General features: G+C 40.1%; 1 protein-coding gene across 1 annotated transcript in view; it reads left to right on the top strand.

The window, feature by feature from the left end:
• Positions 1-1746: 1746 nt before the first annotated feature.
• Positions 1747-19049, top strand: part of dnah10 (dynein axonemal heavy chain 10) — a gene marked incomplete at both ends in the record, with an annotated part of 129980 nt that continues 112677 nt past the window's right edge. Inside the window, 11 exons of the mRNA XM_080853872.1 lie at positions 1747-1972; positions 3698-3846; positions 4535-4643; positions 4813-4928; positions 5093-5297; positions 8558-8715; positions 9418-9648; positions 9923-10113; positions 12095-12293; positions 12687-12881; positions 12963-13133. Coding sequence (XP_080709998.1) covers positions 1747-1972; positions 3698-3846; positions 4535-4643; positions 4813-4928; positions 5093-5297; positions 8558-8715; positions 9418-9648; positions 9923-10113; positions 12095-12293; positions 12687-12881; positions 12963-13133 — 1950 coding nt within the window. The remainder of the gene's footprint in view (positions 1973-3697; positions 3847-4534; positions 4644-4812; positions 4929-5092; positions 5298-8557; positions 8716-9417; positions 9649-9922; positions 10114-12094; positions 12294-12686; positions 12882-12962; positions 13134-19049) is intronic.

Genomic DNA, 19049 nt, shown 5'->3' on the forward strand with positions numbered 1-19049 from the left:
GAGTTAGTATTTTTGGCTTTGTGGTGAACTATTTAATTTATTACATGTATACTTTGGCCAAAGCAACATTAATAGTCATCTATTGTTCCCTCAAAAAGTTTGCAACATTGTCAGCTATGGTAAATGTAGCCTTCATGGTTAAAAAAAGTTTGTTTTTAAGTCTTTAACTCCATTGACTTCATTTCCTAGGACGTTTAGTTTATATTTTGGATTGTGTTTAAATCTTTGGCGCTGGGATTTGTAGTTTACTGAAGCTGATACTTTGTGTTACAAACAAAACAAATGTAAGGTCTACAAACAGGCTACAGACAATTATTTGGTAGACAAAGTTACTCAGATTGTGTGTAAGTAAGTAGTTCAATGTTGCATTTACATTTTGTCATGCAACAAGAAATACGCAAAATCTGATAAATCTAAATATCTATGTTAATATTTAAATAAAACACAATGATTGCAAAGGTCAACAAAATATACATGGACATCTAATTTAGCAAATTTTCTGTATGAATACCCATGAATTATTTAAGGCATTGCTTTCTTCACATGAATTTCATGAACCTGCATTCTACTCAAGCTTTTCTATGCCACAAAAAGCAAGTACAGCAAGAAAGAAGATGATGGATTATGAACTGTATAACTCACTCGAAGGTCACTGTGCGGTCCTCAAGTAGTTATCACCATTCATTAGGGACAATAGGTTTGGCATTTCCTAAGGGGACCAAGATCAAACAACTGGTTATGATTACATAATATGAAGGGGGGCATTTGACCGTTGAGACAGCAGGTATTTCTTACCCTCTTGATTATAAATAATGTGGCTTTTCACAAATACAATATTATTTCACTTTTAAAATAGCATGCAACAACTTATCTGAACATTTGTTAATAAATACCTAGAATCAATTTTGCACATACTACACAAAGGTCAAGTGTGTGAAGGTGGCTGGTTGACGAATACTTAGGATGGGCATGCCTTCACAGCGATCAGGATGAAAGAAAAAGGGGACTGGGCTAAAAGGTGGCTCAAATACAGCAATGGTAAAAAATAAATAATTCCTTTTGAAATTGTTTGTAGTTTCAATGGCAAAAAAAGTAATTTAATACTTAATCACTATCAATGTATTTTAATTACCAGGCAGCAAGCCACTGCAAAATGTAGTTAAACTGTAAGTTTAATGTAGTTCTTTACTCCCCAACACTGAGGCCAACTTACAAGTAATACACAAATGTTGTAGATGTTGGCCTAGCTCATTTTGGTGTATCTACCTGAAAATAATGTAAGCTGAATATAAATATGAAACAAAACAAATATTGCAGCATTAAGTTTCAGATTTTTTTTTAACCAGATGAAAATGCAATGTTTCCGTCCTTAAATAAAAATTACAAATACAGAAACAGACAGCCCTCATGTTGTAGACTGTAGCACTTAACTTAAAGACTCGAGTCTTTGAAATGAATCACCTGAGTCAGTATCACCAAGAGCATAGAAATCCTACTTGTGAAACACTAGGACAGTCCACTACTTCGTAAACCCGGCTCTGTTTAGTGAGTGAAGGAAGAACTCGAGTCAGTGAAAAGAGTGGAGCTCGTTATCACTACGGGGGGGTGTGGTTGAAGGAAACGAGCTGTTGCTATGACGACTCCAAACTTTCAGTTGGTGTCATTCTGCTAATACAGGAGGGTCGTTTGCCTTTATGGAGATAGCATGTTGTCGTTGTAACGTACACGTTCATTTTAGTTTTGGGAATGTCTCTCGACGACCCACGAGTGGAATGGATACGACAAAGAGTATGCTCCGCATTTCATATGATGGAGACAAGTTGTTTCGAGGACCTGCTCAGCCGTGGAGACGGAGAAGACGGGCAGAAAATAGTACATTTTCTGAATGAGGTTACTGAAGACGAGATACCATCGACCCTTCTGTTTTCCCAACAGATACGAGAGGAGGAAGTCGAAGTCCCAATAACTATTGGTAAACTGTTTTTTTTATTTTTTTTCCCCAACTTACTTACACCCCAGACACATACAATGGTAACGTCAGTTGGCTGAGGTCAGCTAGCGAACAATAAGACATTATAGCTATAACTAACTTTATTCAATTACTCTTCAGCCAGAGGACCCTTCCAACGTTTAATTTTCATTTTGACACTTAACTCTTGGTAGTCCTAGGCCTGTTAGGCTCTTTTAGGTTGACTGACATGCCGTGACATGTTTGTATATTCCACCTAGCTACACGTATCGCCTTTTGCCATTATAATATATAATAACTTCCTGAGAACCAACCCATAGACTTGTGCCCTCTGTATTTGACATTTGTTTTTAATGCACCCTCGTGCTCTTTTGATCTATTCTGTTCATATTTCTTGTTTCAAAGGAGGCTAGAGCGTTTTTTGGTCGGATATGATCGCACACGTACACACACTGTAGCCATAACAACGAGTTTGGCGTTTAAGAAACCGTTTATTTTGATATGTGATTCATGACTTAACTGTCAAACGTTAGGACTTCTATGCTTTTAGAATGACATAATTCCCAGAATTACCTTAACATTATTGTGATGGTAAAAGTGGCTGGCGAAAGTGGACACAAAAAACAGCATGGGTCAGCGTTCATTCAAATCCATTTTTCTGGCATTGTTTAAATGCCTAATTACTCTGCTCTGTTCCTCAAAATGACATAAATCATTTTTTTTTTATGAAAACAACTTATTTTACTCATTTAATATTGGCATATCTTTGAATATGAAAATGAGCCCCGCCCCTATATTAAAGCAGCACAACGGATCAATAGCTATTCGCGAACGGCATGCTAGCAGCTAAAACTAACGAAATCTCTTGAAATGTGCTGACTTTGACATTATGACAAACTAGTTACTCAACGACTGTCCTTACCAGTGTTGGGCAAGTTACTGAAAATTAGTACTTAGTTACAGTTACTAGTTACTTCTTTTAAAGGTAATTGTATTACTTCCCAGTTACTGTACATCAAAAGTAATTAGTTACTAGGGAAAGTAACTTTTAAGTTACTTTTATATCTGCGTTTAATATAATGAATATGAACAGTACTGACCAAATTAAAAGTTACTTTTAATTAAAAGTTACTTTTATATCTGCGTTTAATATAATGAATATGCACAGTACTGAACAAATTAGTACTTAGTTACAGTAACTAGTTACTTCTTTTAAAGGTAATTGTATTACTTCCCAGTTACTGTATATCAAAAGTAATTAGTTACTAGGGAAAGTAACTTTTAAGTTACTTTTATATCTGCGTTTAATATAATGAATATGAACAGTACTGAACAGTCAAACCCAATAAACATATATATTTTTTACCTAATTATTTTAAACAATAGGGCAACATGCCTTCAAATCAAGCAGTAGTACAAAAGTCCCTTTTAACACTTAACTTAACACAAAATAACTGTCTCAGTCATTTAACAGTTTTTTTTTTTTACTACATAAGGCCCAATGTAGCAGAGTACAATACATTACCCTAGCAGACATAGTGCCACTTACAGCAAGAGTCAAGACAGTGTTGAACAGGAAGTGGTTCAGTGTGCCAACCATGATACTTGAAAGCAATCCTTTTGAATGAGATGTTATGACCTTAATGGTAGACTTCAATTCATTGAGAAAATACTGTAAGCTAGATTGATTTAACATTGTGTCTAATTTTATTTTGTGCATCATTCTAGAGCAAGAGCCAGAATGGGAAACTGAAGGATCAAGGTTTTCTGAGGTTCAGAAGGAGGAAGCTCCAGACCATGTTGATGGTTTCCAGAGTCAGCCACTTGAGTCTGATGCTGATGCTGATGCGGATGCTGAAGATGGACCCTCTGTCCCTGTAAGAGAGCCATTATCATTTACAAATTCCTTACTATCTTGACTTAATCATTAGTTTCACAATCTACAGTATATGGTACCAAGTGAATGGCCAATGTCTTTTTTTGTGAAGAGGGGAATTAAGGCAAATTTATACTCCAGACTCAAGTGTTGCTTGACAAAAATGTACGTGTAAGAGACAAAATGTGTGTCTGCTAGGCATATTGATAGGATGCAGATGTTTTAAGTTTTAATCGGTGACTGTGTTTAGATTAGAAGAGACTCAATGGATGCTTTGTATTGTTGACGTTGATATGGACATTTTGCTAATCAATGTTTTTAGCGTCGAGGTAGCTAGCAGTGCCACCTGTAGTTAATATCTGATGAAACATTGACTTAATTAACTGTCCGATAGATTTCACTTCTATGTTAATGATAGGATCACAAAATGTAAAGATTGTTCTGCCTGTCTTCGGTGGTCAATACGACTTGAACTAGTTGAATGAATGTTTGTTTGCCAGTTAGCTGAGTTACTATAGAAATAGAAATACACGTTATGCTCTGAGACAGTTTATCATCAGCGACAGATCTTATTTAATTCAATACAGTAAATATTAAGTAATGATCTGGAGGGATTGGACACGAAGATAGCACAGGGTGTCAAATTCAGTGACATTCCAAAATGTGTCTGTGTTTCATTAATTCATCAGAGGTTTGAAATCCAAGTTGTGTACCACATTGAGCTTCACGTGTCAGTGAACCAAGTCTCTGAGAAGTGCTTGAAGTCCAACATTTTCTACATCCTCCGGAATACCAAAGGTGAGTGGGCATAATTCATGTGGATTCTCAACTTTAATGATCTAGTTCTGCTCACTGGCAAGCAACAACTAAACCTAGCAGATATTGCATACATACTGTAGAGGCAGTTTTAGAAGTACCTTTTGATGACCTTTTTGTTCTTTGTGTTCTATGACCTCATCTTTCGTAGAAACCATCTATGAACCTGTGGACATAAATGAGGCCAACAACGTCATGCCAAAGTTACTTGAGTTTGGTATGCTGAATGGGCATTCCCTGTTGATGCTGAAGGACATCCTCAATCATGTGTGTAGCAACTAGCTTTCACTTTTGAGTCACTTTGCTTCTAATGTTGTATGTACAGTATATTACATTGTTAACTTGGAGAACAATTTGTGTGTATACTCGTCGTCATATTGTTGGGTCAGAAACATCTCAATGATGTGATCTGTCCTACTCTCAATATGTAGGTGTACATTCCATTGCTTTCTTGGAGCCAACTGAAGCTTTCAAATGGAGGCTACGGGCATATGATGTCCTTAGACAAAGATGCTGTGGAGGAAGACAACATTAAGCCTAAGGAAACTCGTGGGTCAATCATGATCCGGGATGAGTTGCTCAACAGTACGCATAAATTCCTAGGCCACATTGAGAGGACTCTTCAGCAGCTGGAAGGTATACTACTATGCTCACTTGCAACTGATTCTATGTGCTTTGTACATCTGCTTTGTTTTTCTTGAATTTAAATATGTATGACTGCTGGGGAAGAGTATCTATTGGTCTCTTTGGTTGTGTACCGTGAAGGCCTGTCAAAATTAGATCAATATATTTTTTATTTATGTAGTGCCTAAACAAAAAGTTGTCTAAAGGCGCTTTACAGAGCCCAGAGCTTGAATCCCTCTTGGAGCCAGCACAATAGGCGACGGGCAAGGAGAAATCCTGTTATCAGAAAGAAACCTTGAGGGAGAAATGGGGAGAGAGGATTCAAGTATTGTAGAACAGCTTAGTGGGTATACAGTGTGCTGGTAAGTTTTCTATTACAAACAGAAAACTATGTCGATGGTGGCAATTATTTACATTGACATTGTGGTGGGTTTGGACAGGTGTAGGCAGAGGATTTCTGCAAGTAGATCAGGTGGAGAAACTACAACTGCATCCCATAGCGGAGAAATGTGCAAGCGGCAGCATTTTGCATTAGTTGGAGGCTCTTTATTGAGATTTTGCTACATCCAGACAGAAGAACATTACACTATGTAGTCGCAAAGTAATAAAAGCATTCATTTGTTTTTCTTTATCTTGGAGGTATAGGAGGGGAAGGAAAAAGAAACTATGCAGAGCTTGTTGGCCTAAAATGCTTGTATGTACTTAATGGTTATGGTGATGACGATGAGGAACAGCGTGTTCCCTGCCATTGGCATCGGCAACATTATTATTAGGGATGCACCGATATGGAAATTCTTGGCCGATACCGATACCGATGTTCAAAACAACAATCTAGCCGATACCGATACCGATATTTGTTTATTTTGTTTTTGTTGTTATTCATTCACCCTTTTGTGCCAGGAAAATAATGAAATCATTATCTAAAAAGCAATGTGTTAAATTATGTCAGCTCTTTATCACTCTTAACTTTGAATGAGCACAAATTCAATCAGATTTATGAAACAATCTTTAGTTTAACTAAACTTTATTTAATATAATATCACCAGGCATCAAGACATCATTTCAACTGTAAACAGATGCTTGCAATGCAGCCTTACATAACACAAGCATAAACCCTTAGGGAATGCCATATAAATTCAAGATTAAAACGAATATAATACAATATTTTTCTTTAAAAACTGCCTCCCATAAACATCGGCCAGTACCATCGGTGAAAGTCAAGTTTATTACCGATAGGCCGATAACATTAAAAGAGGCAAACATCGGCCGATACCGATGTACGGCCGATGCATCGGTGCATCCCTAATTATTATTCCAACCTAATCACAATTATTTGCCAATAAAGTTATGCATTAAAGCTTTTGCTGCTTTCAATTGTGGACCAACACCTTGTTTGGTTGTGTGTCATCATAGAGGTGGGAGTTCATGTCAGATGTTTTGAGCAAGGCGCACTGCCTTTTGATATAATAATAATAATAATAATAATTCATTTTATTTGTTATGCACTCTTCATTCTAGGCAGAATCTCAGAGTGCAAAAGGACAAAAGGACGGTTTAAGAAAATATATACATTTTTTAAAAAGTAGGAAATGCCTTTATGAATAAAAAGGTTTTTAGGCCAGTCTTAAAACAGTCTAGTGTCTGTGTTGCCCTTAAGTGGTCCGGGAGGCTGTTCCACAGTCGAGGGGCTGCAGCGGCGAAGGCCCGGTCGCCCATGGTGCGTAGCCTGGTGTTTGGGATCTGCAGGGACAGACTGTTATTGGATCTGAGGGGGCGGGTTGATGTTTGGGGGGTGATGAGTTCTTGCAGGTAAGGGGGGGCATGACCATTTATGCATTGGTGGGTGAGTAGGAGGACTTTGTAGTCAATGCGGGATGAGACAGGGAGCCAGTGCAGTGAGTGTAAAATGGGGGTTATGTGGTTGTATTTCCTGACTCTCATCAGGATCCTGGCAGCGCTGTTCTGGATGTACTGCAGCTTTTGGATGTTCCTGCCAGTGATCCCAGTGAACAGTGAATTGCAGTAGTCCAGTCTTGAGGAGATGAAGGCGTGGACGAGCTATCTGTGTTCTAAATCTGATATCTCTGTTATTTAATCTGGAGCAGATTGACAGCATAACATTGATCACTCAGTAATCAAAATCCCTTCAGGACGCTGCACGTCGGGGTGCTGTTCACCCCGTCGGGAATTATTTTTGGATAATGACCTCTGGACAATAAATGATCTCTTACATATAGCACAACTGAAAGGAAAAGCTCTCTGTCTGCAAATTGTAACTGTTATTACCTGAGATTAATTGCAATGCAAGTAAATCAATTTACCTTCTCTAGAGGTTGTCTGAGTTCCTGTTAAAGTTGACATGTTTTCGTTTTTTTTTTTTTTTTTCTGTTGAAGGTCATTTATTATAAAACTGGAAAACTTTTTGTTTTCATCATACACATCTCGTACAGTTTACCTTACACATCTTACTGGACACTGTCCACCATTTAGCTTCTTTCTCCAGTCTAATTTTTGTGCTTTTCACACTGGGTATCTGTGAACTTGCCTCAGCGGCTCCTCCCATGTTCTCTTGGGACTAGGACACCCCGCAGTCCTGTACCCATACAATGAACTGAGACCCGGTGCGTCTCAACCCTTTTTGAGAACCTTGTGTTCAACCAGGCTCTCCCTGAGGTCTGCAAAGGAAAGAGTTACAGCAATATCAATACGGGCTGTGACCGCCTCTTACTCTCATATAGAGTAAGTTTGACAGACGACTCATGTTCGCCTCAATCCCTTTGAGGAACACAGTCACCTAAACTACAGTCAACAGACTCAGAACAGATCCTTTTTCGCAATGGTTACTTCCTGGACTATGATCACTCACGAAATGCAATAATTCAGCATGATTCACCCTCTCAACCCTCTTCACTTCTGTGATGAGCATCTGTTGTCTAGACTCTTTCTGTTTGTGGTTCCTTGGTGGTTGGATGATCTACCTAGTGCTGTACGTTCCAGTGACAGCCTTGGTACATTTAAAAGCATTTAAAAAAACTTGCCTTTTTAAACATCATCTGTCTAATTTGTTATTTTGTTTAAGGCATACTTAATTCATATAATAATAGTTTGGGTGTTTGGAATTATTTATTATTTTTAATTTAAATCTGTACTTTAAATTATTATTATTTTGTTTCATGTTTCCTTTATGTTTTGAATTGATTGATTACATTTAAATGTGTAACCATGCCCATACCTGACATCATGAGTTGTCATTGAACTAAACTTTTTTGCAGGTGAGATTAAGCTGCATATTCCTGAAGTTGACTTGGAGCCAGAAGTGGATGTGCTTCTAGCTACCCGAGAGGTTGTGGAAAAGCTTGAACAGTGTGTAATGAATTGGCAGACCCAAATCACCGTTGTTATAGAGGAACAGCAGAGGAAAAAACCTCAGGTTTGTAGTCTATTTAACCCTTGGGTGGTATTTAACCCACTGGGGTCTGAGGCCCGTCAGACAGCTTTGAGGTAGTTGGACATGCCTTGACATTTTCCTATTTTCCCCCAAACTTAAAACATTTGGCCTCATTCTCAAACGCGGTTAAGAGGAATTTAAGGAGAAATTTAGCATGTTTTGGGGAATTTTTTTTAATTATTTGAATCCGCGGATATCTGTGGAGTTGGTGTGAACGCAATCACCAACGATTTCTCACAAATTCAGCCCTTAACCAACCTAACACGGAGAGGCCCCGTGGGGAATCTGGTGTTTTTTCGAGGAAGTGCATTTATGAAAATTCTGGGTGATTTACGACTGCTATTTAGACAACCACTTGGTTACATCAGCATTTGGCGAATCAACTGAAATCACTAAATCAACCACGTATTCGCCATATGAATTGCTATACAATCTGATAACCAATGGATTTGCCACTTTCTGGCAGTAGTAGCACATTACTAACTCAGGGTAAGACTTAAGCAGATTCATTTCAATTTTATTTACAATCAAATTGTCTCAATGCGCTCAATTATCTCGTATGGAATGTCTCAGAATCTTTGATGCTATAGCAGCCTGTGTCATGCTTTTAAGATGTAATTTTTCAAACGTTTCCAAAACTGTCAGTGAAAGATACATTTTTTTTGTAATGCTCTCTTTCATTAGGCGCCAGGACCAATGGCAGAGATCGATTTCTGGCGTGAACGGGCAGCTATCTTGAGTGCTTTGAGTGAGCAGCTCAAATTACCTGCCGTAAAGAAGATCTTAGAGGTAATGTCACGGGCAGATCCTGTGACTGTGCAGAACCTGGATCTTACTGTGACAGAACTCAGCAAGTACCACGTGGAGTCTGTAGAAAATGTACGGTTCCTCAGCACTCTGGAGAGGCACTTTAAGGTGAGAAAGGAGGAGACTTTCTTTGTGAGGAACTGGTATACAAAAAAACTCCAATTCACCAAATATTTATAAACAAATAGACAAATACATATAATGGGCCCTATTTAAATAAATGTTCACCATGTGTTCTAACAGGCAACCAATAAGGCATTGAGTAAAGCTATTCTGATTAGAAGAGCACATTCGTAAGTGTAATGTAATGTACTGTCATAACATGCGCACAGAGCTAAGCGCTTCTGAGGGTGGACCTTCAAGTATCTGTGCTGTTTTGCAGAATTTAGCCTCAGGAGTGGATTTTGCTGTGATTTTGGACACCATCCCATTAATGATGAATGGACTGCGTATGGTGTGGATCATCTCCAGCCATTACAACACAGATGAGCGTATGGTGCCCCTCATGGAGCGTATTGCCTGGGAACTGTCTGAGCGTGTTGAACGTGTGGTTAATGTTCGAATTCTTTTTAAGTAGGTGAAAACAGACTTACGTCACCATACATTCAGGTCATATCGAAACACTCCTATGATATGGATTTTAAGGGGTCACAGCTTTGGCATATAGGAGGACATTTCATAGGCATACGATTTAGTTGGGGGTTATACACAAATGTGAATGTACCACCGTTGTGTGTCACATCTATCTAATTAACTGAATTAGCTTATTCCTGAGAACTGTATATCATATACATAAAACAGAGGAGAGAATAATCAACTTAAAACAACTCTATATCAAAATTCATAATTGACCTATTGCTAAGCCCCGCCCCCCATTGTGACAGTTGCTAAATCGGACACTTTATCAGAGCTGACTAGAGTTTACAATGGCAGCTATCAGTGACAAAACTATATCCCAAGAGGCTCTAGACAACTTTTGGAGACAAAAGGACCTGATTTTGCCTAGAAGCCTTCAAAAGGGACTTAATTATGCAATGGAGGGATATGTATACAATTTAAAACTCGATATGGTGGATAACAAGCTTAAATTTGAGGCGAGAATTTACAGAGCTCAATGCAAGAGGGAGAAGCCTCAACTCACGGTCATCGCGATTGCAGATACATACATCCAATACCAGCATTGTTCATGCACCGCATGGGAAAGATACAATGAATTCACAGTCAGCTAATTTAACTAATCTGGAAAGCACCGAGATGTACACCTACGTTTATTAACTAGCAGGAACCTGCCCCTGACAGGACAGTGTCCTAACCATAGGCTATCTGTCTAGCTTGTTAATGTAACCTTGTTAATTACCGGCATGCGTGTGTTTCGTTCATGTTGTCATGTTAATCCATTATTAAACCTATCGTTTGTTTAATAGAATGGCCGATTTTTAATAAACCGTCCCATAACTGACAAAGTTACGCTAGCGCAGCTATTGAATCATTAACGTTAGCTAATTTGAACCAGAGATAACTTGCCTAAGCTTAGCATAACATCAGTGGTGAAAGTAAGCAGGTACTGTGAATAATGAGTAGGCCTATGCCTTTTATCATGTAGGCTTAGTTGATTGCTTTAGCAAAGGGAAATTCTAACAAGAGTATGGCAGAAAGCTAATGAACGTAGCGTTCACTGTGTGGTCTGTCACACAGCTTAATCCACCGGAGATATTTGGACCGGTCTTGTTTTCGTTTAGGAAATGAGATACAGTATACCCCATTGCCTATCTTCTCACTATAACTTGTATCAGTGTTGTATCTACCCCATGCACATCGTTTGGCCATTTATGTTGAAACTACATTACCACAATTACACACTTGTTTTTTTCCCGTTGTGGCTTGGGGAAAGGGATGAAATATACCCCATTCTGCAGCCTATCGGGATACCTACTGTCGGTGTTACATGTACCCCAAGCACATCGTTTGACCATGTTTTTTTTTTTTCATAAGCAACATCAATCGATCATTAAATTATTGTAACATGTCTCCTCCCTGTTGTTTTCAATGGAGTTATCGGAGCTGATGTCCAAGTCCAGTTCAGGCTGGAATGTCATTGGTTCATCTGCGTTCTAAGGGCGGCGCTTAGCGACAGGTCAATTGAGATTTGATTGGATGACACATGTGCTGCCTCTTGAAAAGTTGAACTTTTCTCAACTTTGGACACAAGTGACGCAACGGAACCACAATTCAGTTCGGCAACACATGATGTCATCCCATTCAAAGTGAATTGGGATGCGTCTCATTTTCTGTGTTACACTTATGCAACAGAATGAGTTTCAGATTCTTACCGTTGTTCTTAGTGTCGTTCTGTAGTGCAGGACAGACAAACCCGTGAAAATGTATCAAAAAGTCACGACATTGTCAGCTATATCACCAAATACACCAAGCCTAACCCTAGCAAACTTTCATCTGTTTTTGCGTGCCTTTTAGGAAATTAACATCTTATGTTTTTGACAACTTATCACTTTGGATAACTTATCTGCTGGTATTGAACCTCTTTGTTTTATCATAGAGACAAGAGGGAAATAGCCAAGGCCAAAGCCCGGGATGGAAAGCACGTGCTGGACCAGTGGAAGGCCTGTTATTTTGAGGTGCGGGCAAGGATAGAGATCTCAGGTCGAGACCCACGCTGGGAGTTTGACCGTAAAAAACTCTTTGAGAAGACTGACTATATGGCTTCCATATGCCAGGACCTCTACGATAGCCTTCAGGTCAGTTTAACTTTCAATTTTAAAATATTTAATGGATAGTTTTTGTTGTAAATAATCAAAATATGTGGAAGGCAACAATGTGCGATGGTCTGAACAATGACAGTAGCAAGCGGGAGATGATTGCTCAAGCTATCTGAAAATGTTTACTTAGTTCCGACCTATTCCTGTAGTTGAAAGCATGGTGTGAAACCACATTAAAAGTATTGCATTTCGCTGTGATGTGATTTTAAAGACGTATCCATCAGAAATAAGACTGCTCAAGGCAAAAGTGTAGTTCACCAAGATCTGCCCAATAAAGAAATTACAGTATTTCACCTTACTTTTACCCTCAGTGTAAAGTATGTTTGTGTTTAATTTTCCATATTCCATATATTATTCATATTCCACAAACAGATTCTAGAAGAGTTTTATAACATTTTTGGGCCAGAGCTCAAAGCAGTTACTGGTGACCCAAAGCGCATTGACGATGTGCTACGCTGGGTGGACAGCTTGGTAGTACCCATTGAGGAGCTGAGCTTTGATCCCTTCAACATCCGTAAGATGGGCAGCTGGAAAATGGTTATGCAGGACTTTAAGACGAAAGTTCAGGTAGGTAAACATGGCACATTTGAAGGTTCTGTCGGTTTGCTTTAAGACCCTGAGGGATTGTATTTGCTTCTGTTCACCAAGGCTATTGAGGGAGAGGCCATCAGCTTCATTGATCAGTCTTTCAAGACACTGAGATCAGCAGCGGCAGCCTTTGACATGCTGCTGAAATTCAAACACATCCGCTCCAGAGAAGCAATTAACAACCAAATGATGCAGAAATTCAATGATATTCTAGCTCAATACTGCAAAGAGGTATGTGGGATTATTTAACAACCAGTCTTTGATTTTGACATACTTTATGTTTCCCTTGCCTTGGACTACATGCTGTGTAGACATTCATAATCTTGTATTATTTAAAACTAGTGCAGTGCCCGTAGGAATTCTGTAATGTTAGCAGACGTAGGTGTAGCTGTTGGGTAGTGTAATAGCAAGACATATTTGCACTCCACATAGGTACAGGTTACACTGAAATATTATTGTGATGCATGTTTCCTTTTCATGTTTATTTGCGCGTATTTCGTGGACTCCATAGCAACAGATGGGAAAGCAATGAACAATCTGAAAGCCTCCGAGGCTTATCAATATTATCTACCATTTGTAGCGTTGTAGTACTCCACTCTTGCGTTGTGATTTGATTGGCACCAAGCCGTTTATTCATACACTCTGACAGGTTTAATGAACACAGAGCAAAGGCGATCACACACAGTATCTTCGGAATGACAGCCTCTCCCAGCCAGGGTAAATGCAGACTGAGGTTTATAGTATTGCAATAATGAGAAAACAAAGTACACACGAATTATAACAGATACATCGGGACACTAATACATCGGAAAACCTCTCTCATTGCGTCAATAGATGCATGCCATGAACACATGGTCACTGGTCTAGGCTAACCGGCAACGTTGAATAGAAAGCTAACTCTTATACAAATACATCAAACTACAATATACTACTTAACATGGTAATGAGAGTTGGTTAAATGCCAGGCCCATACGCATCAGCTGGGGTAACATCTATGACGACGACTGTTCTATGACTATGACATAATTCACGTCGCTAAAATTCATGCGTTTTGCATATGCCATGAATAAGTGCTGTAATCACAGTTACATTTCAACCATGCTTATGAAATGAGTTTGCTAAGTTGTAAGTCAAATAATTGCAGAAATGTACTGTAAAACGATACATTTATAAATAATAACAAACGATATATTTACGAATGGACATCTATGTGTACCAATCATAGCACATTTATATAAATGCCAACTTACAAATAGGGTTGGGTACCGAGAACCGGTACCAATACGGCACCGGTTCCATACAACCGATACCTACCCGGACCGAAATGCAACGCAGATTTCGGTGCTTCCTTTCGGTGCCTGAGCAGATTTTTTATTTTTTTTTTTTATTTAAATTTTTATAATTTAACAAAACTAGCGATAGCTAACGAGATGTAACGTTAGTGGCGTAGATCTTTCTGAGTACGATCTGTATACTTTTTTGTGTTGCTAACAGATTTCGTGGGGCACATATAAAACTGCTCCATCTCCCAATGTAGACTCTCGCCTGTGTCGCTCACGCTGCATTCTGTATGGGACTAGTGGAAACGAGATTTGTGTTGAGTAGTTGCCATGGTAATGGGTTGACTTGCGTGTGGTTTCGGTTTCAAGATAAGTGTGGTTGTTCTAAGCAGAAGTTGGCTACGCTTTATTAAACGGAGAGCTACCGTCTCATCCAAAGATATTCCTTCTCAATGTGAGTTCTTAAGAGAGCACTCGGACGCTACAATAACATTGCAACAGTCTGACAGCGAAGAGCAGGCAGCCTTGCACAGAGCAAGCACAAACAGAGCTAGCCATCAATATAACGGAGAAAATGTCGAAAGGTAAACGATCAAAAGTGTGGCTGTATTTCGCACAAAAAGATTCAAACAACGAGACGTGCAAAATTGCGTGTAAATGGGGGAGAGAACTCAAGAGGCCCTGAAGCTAAACTCTTAAAGGGGCAGTACACATTCACGAAACCAGTGGGTTTAAATAAATGCAAACTAATTAATATTTTGTTTTACTCTGAAGGCAAACATGCACATATTTCTGCAAAAGTATTACTGAAGTGTGAAGTGTGTGTACAGAGTGTGTTATGTATTTATTTATATTTATTTAAGTATACTGTAAACAGTTGTTATAAGTTAATATATTGTTCATAGTTGAAGTTAAAAGGTTTGAAGCCAATTGTTTTGTATTTATTTTTATTTATAGTATACCTTAAACAGTTAATATATTGTTAAATTTGAAGAAAACTATTTGCCTTGGCAATAAATAAGCCTAATGTCTTTAATTAAAAAAAAAAAAAAAAAAAAAAGTATCGGTTCTGGCACCGTTTAGGCACCGGTATCGTTTTAAAAGTATCGGTTATGTACCGGTATCGGAAAAAACCCAAACGATACCCATCCCTACTTACAAATCACGAGTAAGAATTTTGTTTGTGTGGATCGCAAAACACATTTGTAAATCGTGGTGCTTGCATTTACGAATACTTTTGAGACATATCTCTCTCTGTAACGGAGGTAATGTTCCCCTCGCTGTTTCACTCTCTGCGTTGTGTTTCAAGAAGGACACATCCACCGACCTGATATGCAAACTTTTATTGCGGCTTCCTGATAAATGAGCTAGCCAGTCGCTCAGCTCCTACCCCTGTCGCATACATCCAGAGAAAGAGACAGAGGTAAAGAGGAACCCAGAGATAAAGAAGTCATCACGCTTACTTCAAAACATTGTTTCCAAACAAACACAGGAACCAATTATCTGCTTCTTGACCGTTCTAGAGAATTAACCCATGAAGGGAGGGAAATTCAGGGAAGCCTATTTAACCCTGTTACACTCACCCCCACTGACTTCACTGAATTGACATCAATAAAATAAAAACTATAAAAAAATAATAAATGCAGGGAAAGTGTAACCCATAATAAGGGCCGTAGGTCAGCCAGCATCAGAGTGGTGTCCGTTAACGGACTAGAAGAGGAAAGGAGCCAGCTAGAGGGGTTAACTAGGCCCTAACTCATCATAAGAAAAGGTGCCATATACACCTTGCTATTGAGGGGTACACCTACCTACAACCATAGCCTAATATAAAAGGCAGAATATAAACATTTCTCCCCACAAGGGGAGATACACAGGATCAAGAAAGAGAAAGAAAAAAAAATACATTTTTTTTTCCAAAAGAAAACTTATATACAGTACATCTATAAACCTGTACATCCGATCTACACAGCTCCTCTAAGGATATTCCGCACCCACTGAAGAGCCATAGTCTGTATAAGCCTCTTCACAGGCCTAACAAGTCTACCCTGCCTAGTGTAAAGCCCACCCCATAATGACCAGGTGAAGCACGCGTGTGGCCAGTAGACTTAATTGTTGAGGGGGGCTCCACGGACAAAGACACCTCAGCACTATCACCTGGAACAGCACAGGCAGGATTGCTGCTGTGCAAAGACAGCACAGTGCTTACTGAGTCCAAATGAACTGTATCCGGAGCCACTTGAATCCCCTGTGAATCCCCTGTGTCGCTACTGTGAGAAGTGGAAGCACCAGGAAGCCCAGCCACCCACGAAGCTGTGCGGTCGACAGATGCATTGTCCCCACTGGACCCTGAGACACAAGCCTCACTAAGACTACCCCCAGAAAATGAGAGATTCTCCTCATCATCCACATCGGTCAGTGGCAGGAAGTTAACTGGCATGATGAGGTTCCTATGTACGGTTTTCACAGTACCTGATGGGCTCCTGATGTGGTATGTGTGTGTCCTACTATTCACAGTGACAACAGTGTAAATAGTCCCCTCCCACCTATCTGCCAGTTTCTTCTTGCCCCGCTCACCCTTGTTAGCCAGTAAAACTCTGTCACCCACATTAACAAAGTGTCCCTTTGCCTTTCTATTATACAGCTCCGTCTGACGAAGCTGTTGTTTCTCTGCGTTGGTCTGCGCCAGAGTCATGAGACTCTCATGAGAGACGGCCCTAAGCCTAGCACCGTCCCCCCAATGGTGAGAGGACTGTAATACAGCAGACACTTCTTCACGCGAGACTCTTCCACCCACCTCAAACCTTACAGCATGTGCAGCCCCGACACACACATCGTCGGGCCCAGAAACCACCCGCCGTTCCCTCGCTTCAGAAAGCTCAGTGGACAAGCGAAACATGTCCTGGACTGCATCAACTTGCAAGTTCTCTGCCTCTTGGAGCAGATCAGCATATGGCGTTCTGGTCAAGCAGTGCATAACTCTAGGCCTCACAAAAGGCTCCCTGCTAAGAGCATCTGCCACCACATTCTTGGGACCTGGAATATACAAAATATCAAAATCATACGGTGCTAGCTTAGCCACCCAACGCTGCTCGCATGCATCCAGTTTCGGCTTTGTCAAAATATACTTAAGTGGGTTATTATCAGTCCACACTGTGAACTTGTGACCCTGTAGCCAGTGACTGAATTTATCACAAATAGCCCACCTCATGGCGAAGAACTCGAGCCGATGAGCAGGACTTGCTTGCAAAAGCAATGGGCCGTGCTTTGTCTAGATTAGGTTGCACCTGGGACAGTACAGCCCCAAGACCACTAGTGGACGCATCAACAGACAGCAGAAAAGGCTTATACCCCTTTTCCACCAAAGCTGGTTCTGGGCTGGTTCCGGGCTGGTTCCCGGCTGGTTCTGGGCTCTTTGGTTTTCCACCGAAAAATAACTGGCTCCGGTTCCAAAAAACAGGTTCTAACTCAGCACCAACTTTTAGGTGGGCCAGAAACAAGAACCGGTGACGTCGGGGTTAGTCCCGAGGTTATGGGCGGAGCTACCCCACCAGAAACAGAAATTTCCGCAGCCATTTTTTCCCCACCGTCAACTGAGTGAAAACGGTGAAAACGTAAATGAAAAATCCAAGGACAACAGACCAAATAACAAATTAAAAATAATAAAGAAAGCTTTCATTCATCAAAATGTTTTGGTTTGTCTGCCTAGTATACATTAACTCTTTCAATCGGACTTGTTTTTTGTGTGTGTTATCACACTTAAAATTAGCTGTTGACCTAGCAAGTTTGTGTAGCAGTTAGCTAACTAGCACTAGCTGCCTTGAGGTACTGCTACAGTTGTTATACCAGTCAACCATCATGAGCTGCATTGCCTGTTCGTTTGATATATGTGAGGAAATAAAGAAAACCCGTAGTTGTATCATTAACTGAGACCGTAATGTAGTGCTGATTTTTATAATGTTTGTACTGAAGAAGACGTGCCACTTGAAAACATAAACAAAATTGCTCTTGACCAAGCAAGTTCATGTAGCAGCTTGCTAGCTAGCTGCCGTGAGGTATTGCTACAGTTATGGCAACTAGTAAGCATATATCAGTAGTAGCTAGTCAACTCCCGTCATGAACTGCATTGTCAGTCGTTTGATCTACGTGGGGAAATATAGAAAACCCATTGCCAAGTAAACAGAACATTAACTTAAGCTTGTATGGTACTGCATGGTATTAAAATTGAAACATAATAGAAGTTTTATCGACATTTGTTTGCCTTCTCCCTGGAAGAAAACCACTCGTGAATAACTAGTAACATTCCAAAATGTTCAGCTAGGACAACGGAGGCGTATGACGTGATTTAAAGACGTAGCTAGCCCTACTCTGGCTCTCAGTCGGTGGAAAAGCGAGCCGGTTCCAAGATAAGAACCAGCACCGAACCGCAGAAGCACCAGCCCAGAACCAGCCCAGAGCCAGCTTTGGTGGAAAAGGGGTATTAGTGAAATCTGGATGAGCTAGAGGCACACTATTCACCAGTGCAGACTTAAGGGCCTGAAAAGCCTCTAAACACTCAGGGGACCAGTCTTGAGGGCAGAGCTTTCTCCTTTGCAATGGCCTGCTCACCCCCTTATTCCTACGTGGCCTTTTTGACCCACCTGTAAGTACAAACAGTGGCCTAGCAAGCACAGAACAGTTCTCAATGAAATGCTGATAGTAAACCACCATACCAAGGATGGAGCGGATCTTACTAGCTGACGGTGTGGCACCATCAGCCTCCATCAAATCTGCCTGCGAGACATTCACAATAGCCTCAACCTTGTCTGGATCACTTGCAACTCCCTCCTGAGAAACTATATGACCAAGAAATTTCACAGACTTCCTAAGA

The sequence above is a fragment of the Sprattus sprattus genome (assembly GCF_963457725.1).
Source record: "Sprattus sprattus genome assembly, chromosome: 16".
Lineage (NCBI taxonomy): Eukaryota > Metazoa > Chordata > Actinopteri > Clupeiformes > Clupeidae > Sprattus > Sprattus sprattus.